Here is a 14,771-nt window from a genome sequence, read left to right as displayed (position 1 = left end):
GAAATTTTAATTATTCACGGGCGACGGCTCTGGATTCTAGTATGTGTTTGTTCTAGGCACTGGTAAACAGACAAAAAATATTTTGGTGTATAGCTACCATAACCATTGTATAATTATGGTATAATTATTATCCCCTCCATTGTCGGGCACCCACATCGTGGGTGCTGTCAAAGGAACGTGGCACGGCTTAGCCGGTAGGGTGGTAACTAGCCACGGTCGAAGACTCCCACCAGACCAGACCAGAAATGAAATTATAAATTTCCAAACCCCTGCCGGGAATCGAACCCGGGACCTCCCACTAACAAGACCACAGCGCTTACGCATCTATATTCTATACACATTTAAAATTTCTTAACAGAAAAATCCAACAGATATAGGTGGTACCTAACTATTTTTGGCACGACCCAGGAATCGAACCCAGGACCTTGTCATTACCAGTAAACATGGATTAAACCATAGCGTGCCGTAGCGATATCAAACTTTCAAACGCACAAAATGCAAATATTGCATGTGATGATTTTATGTTTACCATGTTCATAGGTAAAATAAAATAAGTAAAAACTTTGTCGGTAGGGTAGGGTCGGCAACTGGTCGGTAATTTCAGTTTCCATATTTGAATATTGATTCAACTAAATAAGAGCAAAATAAATGGGATCGAGACATGAGCATCGTAACTATAGCGACGTCAACATTTATTTATTTGTCAAATAAATTATTTTAAGCATGTTTGAAGCCCTAAATAATTGACAAAGTTAAGAAAAATGGAAGGAACCAATGTCCCAGAGAGTCGTCCTGCTTTTATAGAGCGTAAGCGAGCTGAACTCAAACTATTCTTTGCGGATGGCAATTTTCCTCCGAATGTGATAGATAAGGTAATAGAAAACGAGCTTAAACCACTCACTGATGGAGAAGTGGAGAAAGATAGGCCTTATATAGCTGCATCTGCACCTGGACCTGTCAAATCTGAATATGAAGTAATGACAGGGCAACCATTCACAAAAGTAGGCGATCACAGTGAACCTTTGACCACAGCTAAAATCAAAGAGATGCTTAAAGACAACCCTATACTTGAAGAAAAAGCTAAAGAAATACAGATTGTGATTAACTCAGAAGCTAATAACAAAGATATTGTAGTACCATTGAACGAAATAAAGATTTTAGACTACGGTGATATGAAAGCAGAACTAGAGTCAGCAGAAGGTGATATTGAAAAAACAAAAAGGATCAAATATAGAAATATGCAAGTTTTGATGAATGCTGCTGTTGATTATAAAGATAAAAGTAATCTAGGAGATATAAAACTAACTAAAGAAGAAGAAAAAAACGATGAAGAAAGTGACGATGAAGAATTTGAAAAAATAGATAAAGCTGTGACAAAATACACTAATAAATCTTATGAAACGAGATTCCAAGAGACGAAGGAAATGCTGCGACAGTTAGCGGATAGTTATGAAGAACCGGACAGTACAAACAACAATAAAGATAAACCCAGCAAGTTGAAATTGGAAGAACATCCAATATTAAAGGAAGCGTCGTCATGTGAGATTAAAGGTAGAAGACAAAATACTTTTTTCGAAGAAATTAAAGAAAGTTATGCAATTAATGAAGTTTTGAATATATCTTTAAAATCTAATCCAGTGGCTCTAGAGCTCAGGAAAGATGCCAAAGAAGAAGAAATAGAAAGTAATAATGAAGACAAATACTTTGCAGATGAAGAAGTTTGTTCAAACAGTTTTGAAGTAAAGCTCAAGGACACAGAAAAAGCTTTACAAGAAATCGATCTTATTTTAACAAACAATGATGAGAGTAAATTTAATCCTAATGATAGCAATATATCTGATGTATTTGAATCGGCCGATGAGGACGAGTTGCTGGATAGCAAACTTCAAGATATGAAATTAATTCAACAAAATAATAAAATGAAATTTGATGAAAAGATGGAAACGACATTACATAATACGTTGCAAACGATATTTGAATCAAAAAACAGTGATAATATAGAAAATAATGAGCTTGAGTTTAAAGAAATGAAAGCTCTTGCACGAAATATTGTAGAGGGCGCTGAAAGTTTAAAAACATTTATTAAAGAGGATATAACAAACAAATTGAATAGCATGAACGAGTTACTCAATGATGTCAATGCAACTTTAGAAAACTCTAGAAAGTCTAATATTGCTTATCAAAAAATGAAGGAAGAAGGAGAAGCTTATCAAAAAACAATGGAAGAAGGGGGTGTCAGGAAACGAGTAAAAGAAATTGAAGCTTCTCAATTAGAAGAATTACATACTGATATTCACCGAAATATAAAACCTAATGACAACGAAAAAGAAAGTGTTTCTCTTCTAGATATAGATGGCATACATAACGCTATCTCAAACCTGAATGACGAAATAAAATGTCACGAAAATAGGATTAATCAAAGTAAAGCAAACTATGAAGTGAGAAACAAAGAGTGTCAAGATTTTATCAAAGAAGTAGATGCCATGTTACAAAAATCTCAAGAAATCCTTCATCCTAAAGCAACAAATCTAAATAACGATAAATTAAAAACCGAGTCAAATATAAGTGTCAATAATCAAGATGGTGATTCTGAAAAAGCTTGTGACACCAATTATACACAATCAGTGAAAGAAGGTACAGGTGGTCGTAAAGAATTATGGGATATAGATATCCTAAGCAAAGGTGATACAAACAAGAAAGTAGCTGACTTCAAGCAACAAGAACTAGATAGGGGCAAGAGAATAGATAATCTGTTATACGATATTAAAGATAAAATGAAGGATAACAAAGAGGTGTTACGCTTAGCGAATAATTTATTAAGACGTGAAGAAAATAAGAAGAAACCACTAACAACTTCTAAGATACGGGAATTACCTTTTATTGAAAACGATAAAAAAGCCAAAGGTGACTATGTTGACAATAACCAATTGTTGGAAGAAAATAAAGATAAATTTGAAATGTCTTGCATTCCACCGCTGGAGGTTAAAGGTGAATTGATACAATTATTATCTATTGATGTCAAAAATAACATAGATCATAGTTACTATAGAGCATACTCTATTGTAGGTTACTTAGTTCATAGTTAGTTTTAAAATGTTTTTTTTTGCCAGTCCAAACGTAAGTATTTGATTACTAGTTGCTACGAGTTTATCGAGCATTTACCATCTGAATTCAGTACTTGTTCCTTAAAAACAGGTTCAAAAAGAATGAGGAGATTCTAAACCTGAACAGCTACTTCTTTGAATTGCTCCTCAGCCTTAGAATAAAAGCACGTCTTCATGATATGTACTACAAAAACATTTCTTTGTTTGTCACCATTTTTGTCACTCATAGGTAGGTACTTTTCAAAAGCTTAAATTAGGTAGTAGGTACACGGAAGATGTTACAGTACAAACATTCGTCAGAAATGTTGATACTCCACAGCCAGTGGCGGGTTATCGCTAAAGCAAACTAGGCGCGTGCCTAGGGGCGCGAGATTACGAAGGGTCGCGTGCGATCATGTAGAGTTGGGTTTCTATGCAAAATCTTGGAGTGACCGCCTATTTTTATAGCACAGTGTGAAGTCTTCACTCGTTCACAGTATAATCACCAACTACCAGCTTTGCCATTATAGTGACAGGTCGAGATGGCAGTCGAGGAGGAAACGCCCACACACCCACATACCCCAATTGCCATCTCAACATGTCGCGGGCTATACACGATTTATCGTTCTTTCGAAGCTAGTAGTTTTTTAATATGGCTGCTAGCAGCTAGAGGGGCGCCTATGAGATGCTTACCTACGGCGCTCTCGACATTTAATCCGCCTCTGTCCTAGTCCACAGTCCTAGTATAACGACCAGGCTTGACATGTCTCGCCCCTCAATTTTTCGCCAAGTTATCTTCTTTCGTGGTATTTAAGTTTCTAGCAGAACGTATCTTGCTCTTTTTCAATTAAATGCATGATATTTTATTAAATTACTCAGCTGAAAAAGATGAAGATGAAAAAAGAAAAGCAGAAGCAGAGAAGCAGAAGCAAAGGGAGTTCCAGATTAAAATAGAGAAGGAGTTGGAAGAAATAAATCGAGGTCCGCGAATGACGAAGCAGTTCATAAAGAACCATTGCAAGCAGCACAAGTTGTATTCCACGCCATATTTGAACGACATTTTGTATTTGCATTTTAAAGTACGTAACTTGAACTTTGTATACGTCGTAGGCGGGTCATTGACCCTAGTTTTGCACGCTATACATTGCGGGTTTTAAAAATACTAAAACTACAAAATGAGGTAAATGGTTATGGGTAGGTATTGGATTGTGATGTAATTCTTAGCGGAAGTCTACGTCATAATAGCTATCTGCATGCCAAATTTCAGCCCGATCCGTCCAGTAGTTTGAGGTGTGCGTTGATGGATCAGTCAGTCAGTCAGTCAGTCACCTTTTCCTTTTCTACCTATATTATAGCTATAGCTGTCTATACTTTGGTATCCTACGTGGTTTGTCGGTGGCGATCGTCATCATCATCATGTTAGATCACAATTAAACGGGAACTTGTCATCAGACAAAAATGGAATCCATACTAATATTATAAATGCGAAAGTGTGTCTGTCTGCTATCTTTTCACGCCCCAACAGTTTAACCGATTTTGATGAAATTTAGTACAGAGTTAGCTTACGTCCCGGGGGTTACTTTTTATCCCGGAAAATCAGAGTTCCCACGGGATTTTTAAAAATCTAAATCCACGCGGATGAAGTCGCGGGTAAAGAAATATTCTAATATATTTCAGGGATTTTCAAAAATCGAGAACTTAGAAGAATACACTGGTCTCAAATGCATATTCCTGGAAAACAATGGAATACAAAGAATCGAAGGGCTTGATACTCTATCGGAACTGAAATGCCTGTACCTCCATTACAACGTGCTTAGGAAGATTGAGAACTTGGAGGGGTGCCCAAAGTTGGATACTTTGAACTTGGATCATAACTTCGTGACCAAGATTGAGAATTTGGATGCAGTACCTGACTTGCATACGTTGAGTATGGCTCATAATATGTTGTCAAGCGTTGGTAAGCATATCATCATCATCAACCGATAGACGTCCACTGCTGGACATAGGTCTCTTGTAGGGACTTCTGCACGCGCCGCCTGAATCCAGCGGCTCCCTACGACTCGTCTGATGTCGTCCGTCCACCTAGTGGGGGGTCTTCTAACACATCTTCCGTAGCAATGTCGCCATTCCAGCACCTTGGGACCCCAACGTCTATCGTAAGCATATAATGTTCTTTAAAAAAAAAAATTATAGGTACTTAATGTTTTTAATACCCGTCTGAGTTTGTTGTGGGCTCTTCTCAGACCTGGGTGCGTTTGGAACCCTCATAGCTTTAGTGTTAAGTAGGTACGTATTAATTATCACCACTATATCATCTTAATTCTTACAAATGCAACAACCGACTGTCAAACAGTGTAATTTATTAGTTACCTATTTTGAATAAACCATTTGATTTGATAAGTACATAGATAGTGAATTCCCTGTGAGAAAGGAGGGCTACTATGCTCAATATAATCAGATTTTACTAGTTGATCTTTTACTTAACAGACGACTTGGAACACCTCAGACACTGCAGGAACCTGTCGGTTGTGGATCTGTCGTACAATCGTCTGGAGGATCCTCTAATCGTCAACGTGTTAGCTGATATGGCCGTTCTTAAAGGTACCTGTACGCAACCTTAGGTAGGTAAGTACTATTTCTCTATAGGTAAACAGCAGATTTTCTTAAAAAACTTTCTTTTAATTTTCTCAAAGACGTTGTTTCTACATTGGCGCCGATTCTCTTGTCTTTCTCTAAACGTAATTTAGAGTATCTGCATCTTTTCTTTTTAATATTCAGTTCGGTTCGATCCCTGACCTAAACTATAACTTTTCGGAAGTCATGTGCGTTTTAAGTAATTAAATATCACTTGTTTTAACGGTGAAGGAAAACATCGTGAGGAAACCTGCATACCTGAGAGTTCTCCATAATGTTCTCAAAGGTGTGTGAAGTCTACCAATCCGCACATGCCCAGCGCGGTAGACTTCCGCCAAAACCCTACTCACTCTGAGAGGAGACCCGTGCTCTGTAGTGAACCGGCGATGGCGATGGTTCATGATGATTCAGTGATAACGGCGGGGTGATTACGTAAAACGTTGCAGTAGTGACAGCAACGCGAGAGCAGTAGCAATGCGACAGTTCCTTTGCTGTCTCTCTGCTGCTTCTTATTTTGCTTTGTGGCTATTGCTGTCTCTCTCTAGCCGCTGCTACGTGTGACGTTTGACAGCAATGATCGCGAGATTTACACCTGTCGCAAGCCTGTCGCGAGATACGTCGTAATCACCCCACGGATTTTCCCCCGTAGTTCTGGTGTTAACTGGCAACCCGGTGGTGCGCAACATCCCGGCGTACCGCAAGACGCTGACGCTGCGGCTCAAGGAGCTGCTGAACCTCGACAACCGGCCCGTGTTCCCGCGGGACCGCGCCTGCGCAGAGGCGTGGCAAAGAGGAGGCGTGCACGAGGAAATTGCTGAAAGACGCCGGTACTATATACCCTCATACTCTCTTCTATCCACCTAGGGCGGGACTGTTCGCGAGGAAGAGGATCCAGTCTACTACCAGGGCCTCGTTGCTTCGGCGGAAAACTTCGGCAAGCTACGGGAGTTCGCGCATCACTGGCACAAGAGGCGGAACAGCTCGGACCGTGATCGTGGACCAGTGGGTGCTTGAGGAAGGATCCGGACCGCGGGGCACGCGGGGATCTGCGTGTTGTGTACGTCTGCCCCAGAAAGGGGAGAAAGACCAATTAGGGACAAGGACAGGAAAGAAAGAATTTGTAGGGAGTCAAGAAGGCGCCGCGGGAAAGAGCCAACGAGCAAGTACCGAATAGGCGCCCTCCCGCATTTCGGCCCATATAACCGCGAGGTTGGTGGGGCCATGGGAGGTGGTGGGTTGTATCCACCTAAGAGCCGAAGAAAAAGGCCATTTTATTTGTCGTAACTCGTATCCTACTAAAGTCGCGGCCAAAAGTGATGAACATCCGATTTTAAAAATTACATTCATACATTTTTGTAGAGCGTCTGTCTCTGTCACTCATACCCATATGACGCTTTGTCGGTCTCAACGACCGAGACGGTGCTTTACAAATTTGCTGTCTCCTTCTAAAGATCGATGTTCATCACTTTTGGCCGCGTGCTGTACTGCCTTTTACATAACCAGGGTGTAACCAGAACGCTAGCAAAAACTTAGCGTTATTGTTATACTTACTACCTAAACACAATCCAATACCAATAACCATTTGCCTCATTTTGTAGTTTTAGTGATTTAGTAATTTTCAAACCCGTTTCAATGTATAGCGTGCAAAACTCGGGTCAATGCCCCATCTACGACTAGTGGGCTAATTACGCAACGTTCGTTTACCTCTTGCGTCAATCAGATTTTTTATTTGCAATATATCGTAAGCTTATACAAAGTTATAAGATTTTATATTATACATATCTCACACCCGGCTTTACTCACGTGTTTAGTCGACGTTAGCCCGACTAGTTTCCGCCGATATATTTTTTTTATATTTTTCTACTTTTTATCCCGGAAAATCAATTAAAAAAACCTAAATCCACGCGGACGAAGTCGCGGGCATCATCTAGTCAGAAATATTTTTTGATGTTACTTTCAACAGTTGGATAGAGAGAGACCAGGAGAAGGTGATGCAGAGCGTCCGCTACCTCATCAACATGAGAGATGAGAACCGCGCCAAGAGGGAAGCTCGTGAGCGAGAGGAGAGGGAGACACTGGGCCTCCCTGCTGTCGTCATGAAGGTCTTCAATCATTACCATGTGGTTTTTAGGGTTCCGTACCTCAAGAGGAAAATCGGAACCCTTATAGGATCACTTTGTAGTCGGTCTGTCAAGAAACCTATAGGGTAATTACTTCCCGTTGACCCAGAATCATGAAATTTGGTAGGTAGGTAGGTCTTATAGCAGACATTCGGGGAAAAATCTGAAAACCGTGAATTTGTGGTTAGGGGGCGTCCATAAATTACGTGAGGTGTTTAAGGGGTGGAGGAGGTCGAGTCAAGTTTCATCTAATCTTACGTTGGAGAGAGGGGGGTCTCGGCAAATATCACGCAATTTTTTTAACTTATGGACGCCCCCTATACATCACTCAAAAAAAATTAAATTGTAGTCATGAACTAATAATTAATTTTCGAAGATAACTATATCAAGTCATATGAAAGGTCTTCACTTGTGCATTCTAAAACAGATTTTATTTATTTTTATGCATCATAGTTTTTGAATTTTCATGCAAAATGTCGAAAAAATACGACTGCAGTACGGAAGCCTCGTTGCGCGAGCCTGACTCGCACTTGGCCGATTTTTTTTATTTATACGTGGTACGTGGCACGGCCCGCGCCCGCCATGTGTTGGCATAACCATACTTCTCGTATTATACCGTATACGACAACTTTTAGTTTATTATTTGATTAGTAAATAAAAAATAAATATTTTGATCAATAATTTAAAAAATCGTGAATCGTGAATTCAATATTTTATATTTTATCTCACAGCATTGACAAAAATCACTTTTTAATTTGTTTTAAATTTTGACACAGGAAGAAGATGATGATAAGACTGAAGAACCTGGAAGCAACGAAGGTAGTGCAACAGAATTAGTCAGAACTAAAGAAGGTGTATCAGAAGTCATGCTGTCAGGATCCGAAGCCGATGACACCACCAGTGACAGCTCCAGTGAGAGTGACACTAATGGAAAAGACGAAGGTGAGTGTAGTTAAGTATACCTACTTTATCCATGGAAATATTATGTTATTATAACGCTCTGTTTGTCACGTAATCCCATACAAATGACAGAGCCGAAAATCTCAGTGGGCGTTCACCATTTTGAGTTACCAACCAATAACAGAAATGTTTTTAAAGAACATTCGAAATTCAATTCAAAAACATAGTTTGGTTTGTGAATGGTTGGTGCCTCAAAATGGTTGGTTGGTTGGTGCCTCGAAATTCAATTCAAAAACATAGTTTGGTTTGTGAATGGTTGGTGCCTCAAAATGGTTAACGCCCACTAAGATTTTTGGCTTTGTCATTTGTATGGGATTACGCAACAGAGAACGCTATACTAGCTTCTCCCCGTGGATTGTGTACATGAAAGCTTTATTTTCATACATCCTTCAAACCTTTCAAACCTCTCTTTCAAACCTTAAAAAAATATATGTTTGTGGTTGCTTATGAATGAAATCTTTGCATACAAAATCCAACTACTTAAGACAAAATAAACATGCTATAGATGGAGAAACAATGAAAGTAGAATGGTCACAAGTGGACAGAGGCAAACGATTGATTCAGGAGCTAGAAGAGGAACAGCCGGTTGAAGACCAGTGGGCTGGCTTTATGGCAGGGTCGACTGTTCCTGGAGACAAGTAAGTTATAACTGGTTCTAATAATTCTGTAATAGATAACGGAAAAACTAAATTGGAAGACAAAAAGGTAGTGTCCTGAAACAAGAAGGAGGAGGTTTATACACATGCGTAGAGTTTAAATAAAACTTTGCTAAGTTTGAAATTCGATAATCTAGAATGAAGTTTTCTTAATAATATCTTAATATTTTTTCTCCAGAAATTGTATTTCAGATTTGAATGCAATCAATGATTTACTATTTAAACAAGAACCCCATACAGATAAAAATAATATGTCTAAAGTTTTAGAAGGTGAGTGTCATGAAATAAATGTAATAAGTAGGTAATTAAACTATTAGTCTTATTACCAATTTATTATTAACTTATTTAATCTTACAGAACACGATAATAAACATGATGATGCTATAGTATCAGAACGAAATACCGAATCTTTGACATCACAAGAAGCTAAAAGAAAACCACTTATTGAAATACTCGAGGAATATACTAATAAATCTCTATTAAATGATCGTATTGTCGAAGAAAATAAAGACAATGACATCAATAAAGGCATTATTGAAGACGGGAACCTTATTATAGACTTGAACAAAAAACTTGCTTTTGAAAAAGAAACCAATCACATACTTAAAGAGACAAATACAGAACAGTCAAATGTTAGTGACAGACGTAATAGAAAACTAAAAGTTATACATATAAAAGAGACCAATGAGCCTAAAGATAATAATGAAACGGAGAAAAATAATACAAAAGAAGAAAAGGCAGGTACAGGTTCTACTAAAGCTGACGCTAAACAAGGTAATCAAGTACAAGCCATACCGAGTACTAGTTCACAATCAACTGGACGACTTCATCAAAGTTGTAAGTAATAAAATAAAAATATTTTTTATTCAATTAAACTTTTTTACAAGTGCTTTTGAATCGTCAATTACCACTGGTTCGGAATGACAACTGCTCACTACTTGAAAACACTATTTATTTAGGTACTTACTGACTTAAACAAGACGTGTACACTTGGGGTCGGCGCAACAGAGACTGGAGCTCTGGCTCGCGTGCCTGTTTTATTATAGTAACAATGTAACGTAGTGTTCCCACAGGACTTACCCGTAAAATGGCTGATTGATTGATTAATCGAGTTTATCAACAACAGCAACGCAAGGCGGCGGCGACGGAGAGTTCGTAAACTCGAGGAACCGCATGAAGTCCAGAGCCATTTATGATGTAGAGGATCCGGAGCTGCAGCCCAGTGCTGAGGACCTGGAGATCTTCGCTGAGCTGGAGAGGAAGGAGTTGGAAAAGGAAGCCAGGGTCGCTAGAGGAGAACCTGCAATTGATCCGATGGTATTCTTTTAGTAAAACAAGGAATCTTTATAGTTTCGTCCAGTCTGTGTGTGTGTCACATTCATTTACAAAAATGACGCCCTAAATTCTAACATAACAATAGTGTCTATAGCTCCTGAAAATGAAAACTACCTAGGTAGGTTCTAAGAGTCAAAAATAAAACTAACGTAGAAATAATGGCCGCCAAAGTTTCCCTATCCGCAGAAAGAAGTTAGTAACTATAGCACTCTCTCTGTGACGTACTCCCATACAAATGATAGAGACAGAAACCATTTTGAGTTTGATACTACAAAATATACTCCTACTTGTAGAAACTGTACGACCGCAAGACGATGGAAGCGTACCACAAGGCACAAGAACCCGAGCAGGCGCATGCGCTGACGGAGAAACACTATGTGACCACTTACAACACTGACAATGCCTTTGATCGAGCAGCACTAAGCCAGCTCACTGCGTGGGACACACCTGGTAAGATGTTACTCTCATCATCATGATTCATGATCAACCGATAGCTGTCTATTGCTGGACATAGGTCTCTTCCACTCATTTTCCTGAGTGGTTCCGAACCAGTGCAGTGGTATATTCCCTTGACGATTCAAAAGCACTTGTAATAGTTTATTTTAATAAAATCTTTCTATTTCTATCTTCTCCGTAATTAGGCTAGTCTCTATTGAATTTGACCACCCTGTCGAAATTCAGTCAGCAAGATCTTCGACGAGTTTCTTAGCATTTTGTTGGGCTTCTCAATGTTTCAGATGAAAATAAAGTGAAACTAACTCACGTGCCGGGAGCAGTGTTGTTGCAGTACGTCGATCAGCAGACGCCAACTGAAATGGAGTACGAGATCGGAGAGGAGAAGATAGAGTCTACCAGTAAGTATGCAAAAACTCGTAAATAATATAAAGAAAAGAAAGTGAAGTGTCGTATTGTCGTAGGTAGGTGATAGTTCTGTAGGTAGGTACAATGGTAGAAAATAAATAAGAAGGCTTACGTAGAAGGACGAAATATTTAGTAATAAAGACAATTTCCTTAATAGCATCGTCACCGGATACGGATTCTATAAACATTTCAAGCGATACTGACACAAGCAGCTCTGATGTCAAGCTAGAATCTACGAAACAATCAACAAAACAAACCAAAACCAGACCACGTACAGTCAAATCAAAGATTGATATAAAACCTACTAATGATAAAGAAACTTCAGGAAGAAAAGATCAAACTTATGAAAAGGAACACAAAAGTTACGAAGGAATATCAGGAAGCCAAAGTGAACGTTATGAAGTAGAACATGATATTAAATGTTCTGATATTCGATCAAATGTTAAGGAAGGTAAGTTACTCAGATCCTAAGCAATTGAAGATATTATCATGGTTGGATGTACTTAGTACTTTAGGCTCTATCAAATTCCCAGAAATTTCATTGCCACCCAATTTCTAAATTTCAGTAAACGAAGAACTAGCTTCTCAATACAATAATATGTGTAGTTCATCATCTAACGTGCGAATGAGTCACGTGGAACGTTCCGATGCAAAAAGATGTATTATTGACACGATCAACTCATACGATGATGAAAGATTCCCTTCGCAAGGTAAAATATCATAAAAGCCTCATAGCATCATATTTGAGGCCCGCGATTTTGTTTAAATTCTGATAAAAATGCCCTTCCATTTCCAAGATGTGAGCTATCTTTGTGCCAAATTTCGTCGAGATCAGTTTAACAACTGAGCAGAAAAACATACATTCTCAACAGTGAGAAATACGATGTAAAGAGAGAAAGAAAGAAAGAAAGTTCGGACTTAAAGTAAGCTATAAATATAAAAGCTCAGTCCCAAACTAAAAACCACTTTTATTATTTGGAGTGTTGCAAGGCAGGACCAAAACGATTCCTTTTTTATACAGGTGTCAACTATTCAAATATGGATGAAAACGCACGTATAGAAGATTCCGTGGCCACAGAAATATTGAATAAAACGCTCAAGTACGAAGAACAAGAGCTATACAGACAGATAGATGTGGTGACGTCACATGCGAGTCGAGTGGATAACCAGACTAACGCTATTATTGAACAGATTTCTGATGAACTTGACCATGAATGTACTGTGAGTATTGAATTAGATTTTTAGGGTCCCGTAGTAGTTTATTAATTACTAGGTTATGCCACGACTTTGTCCGCGTCGACTACACAAATTTCAAACCGCTATTTTAATCCCTTAGGGGTTGAAAAAAATCCTTTCTTAGCAGATGCTTATCTAAATACATAAAAGGAAAAGGTGACTGCTTGATCTGTCAACGCACAGCTCAAACTACTGGACCGATCGGGCTGAAATTTGGCATGATAGATCAGTCAGTCAGCTTTTCCTTAAGTAGATTATTGCAGAATTTTAAACCGCTTCAACGTACGTTACAGTAGAGAGGTAACTAGCCGCGGTCGAAGTCTCACAACAGACGAGACTTGAGTCGATCTAGAATTGAATTATTTCCAAATTTACCTAGTCGGGAATCAAACCCTGGATCTCTCAGAGGCCAAAGCGTACACAGATTCTTCGTTGGCGATAAATCTAAAATTTTAAACACATCTGTAGGTAATTATATCTAAAATACAAATTTCTTTATTGCGAAATGCGAATCTGGGTAAACAGTAGAGATGTTACAAAAACGAAAAGGTACAGCCAAATTCTGCTTATTAGCATGCAATATGTTATCATACACCTACCTAACTTACTAGTCAGTAATTTATATTGTATACCTAGTCGCAATATTTAAACAGTGTGATATTTGCCGTTTAGTTACCAGAAGTATCTCAAATACTAGAAGCACACGTTGAACAAAGATGGAGGATGGAAATGTACGAAAATTTCATCCCTTCACCAGAAGACTCAGATGAGGACGAAGATACCTTGGTAACAAGTCATGAAAGTTCAGCTTCAGAAGACACTTTGACAGAAGATGATGGCAAAGAAAGACCGGTTGGCGCAGAAGCGAATGATTCGGGCATTTGCAACAAATATAATGTTACCGACAAAGTTATTGATAAAATTAATAATGATAAAACAACAAAAGAATCTGGTGATAAAGATAATGTTGCTAAAGATATATCCAAAGACGGAAATAAAGTAACTAAAGATCTAATAGATACTAATGATGAATCAAGTAGCATAGATAAAGAAACAAAAGACGAACGGCGTAGACGTAAAAATATAAGCAAAGAATCTGATGACGAAGATAGTGTTGTAACAGATAGACCCAATGACGAAAATAAAGTTACCAATGATCTAACAGATAATAAAGTTAGATCTAATGACATAAATAAAATAACGAAAGATGAACATGATGAAGAACTTAAAATAAGCAAAGAATCTGATGAAAAAATTAAAGAAACCGGATCAAGTCCTAAAACGATTGATGTTCGCGCAAATATTTCAGCTGACGATGAAATATTTGAAGATTGTGTCGATGATATAGATGCAATGAATACTGGAGCTGAAAAGGATTACAAACGTGTCGAAACGAATTACACTTTAGAAATGAAATTGGCACTAGGCATTAATAAGGATGCATAGATTAGAAATTGTGAAACTTTAGATGCAAATGGAAGTATGCATTGGATTGTAGTTTTACTAGTACCTACGGTTTTGCCAATAGTAATTTAAACAACAATGATTGTATTATTTTTGTTATTTTAATAGATTTGGCATTTTTTTTTATTTTTAGGGTTATTTAGCAAGGCACACAAATTTAGCTATAGCAATTTATTCATATAATAACATGCATAATATTATAATAGTAATAATAATTTTATTATTTAAGGATGTGTAGTCTGCAAAATACCAGATTAATGGTTATTATTTTTGTCAAATTTAATTAAGTTTGTTTTGTTTCAATTTCATTTAAATTTGTTTTCCTGTTCTTCATTTTAAGTCTTACTAATAAGGGCTTGCGCAGACGAGCGACTATTGTCCGCGGAGGACAAAAGTCCCTCATCTTTTAGTGCGTTTTTCGG

General features: G+C 38.1%; 1 protein-coding gene across 1 annotated transcript; it reads left to right on the top strand.

Moving 5' to 3' along the window:
* Window positions 1–759: 759 nt before the first annotated feature.
* On the top strand, window positions 760–14,352 carry dtr (defective transmitter release). The gene is made up of 17 exons (XM_034981163.2): window positions 760–2,988; window positions 3,963–4,162; window positions 4,761–5,040; window positions 5,571–5,684; window positions 6,367–6,544; window positions 7,681–7,819; window positions 8,614–8,779; window positions 9,303–9,435; window positions 9,632–9,723; window positions 9,811–10,290; window positions 10,580–10,770; window positions 11,082–11,238; window positions 11,526–11,642; window positions 11,807–12,100; window positions 12,216–12,359; window positions 12,671–12,870; window positions 13,558–14,352. The coding sequence occupies exons 1-17, from the start codon at window positions 762–764 to the stop codon at window positions 14,329–14,331; spliced, it is 5,886 nt and encodes a 1,961-aa protein (XP_034837054.1). The 5' UTR covers window positions 760–761; the 3' UTR covers window positions 14,332–14,352.
* The last annotated feature ends 419 nt before the right edge of the window (window positions 14,353–14,771 follow it).

Source organism: Maniola hyperantus, chromosome 24 (genome assembly GCF_902806685.2).
Source record: "Maniola hyperantus chromosome 24, iAphHyp1.2, whole genome shotgun sequence".
Lineage (NCBI taxonomy): Eukaryota > Metazoa > Arthropoda > Insecta > Lepidoptera > Nymphalidae > Maniola > Maniola hyperantus.
Note: the sequence above shows the minus strand (reverse complement) of the source record. Positions and strands in the feature narration are given on the sequence as shown.

Coding starts and splice junctions, on each gene's coding strand:
- dtr (XM_034981163.2), top strand. CDS start 762: ATGGAAGGAACCAATGTCCCAGAGAGTCGTCCTGCTTTTATAGAGCGT. Junction 5,685..6,366: donor TGATATGGCCGTTCTTAAAG/GTACCTGTACGC, acceptor TTTCCCCCGTAG/TTCTGGTGTTAACTGGCAAC. Junction 7,820..8,613: donor TCCCTGCTGTCGTCATGAAG/GTCTTCAATCAT, acceptor ATTTTGACACAG/GAAGAAGATGATGATAAGAC.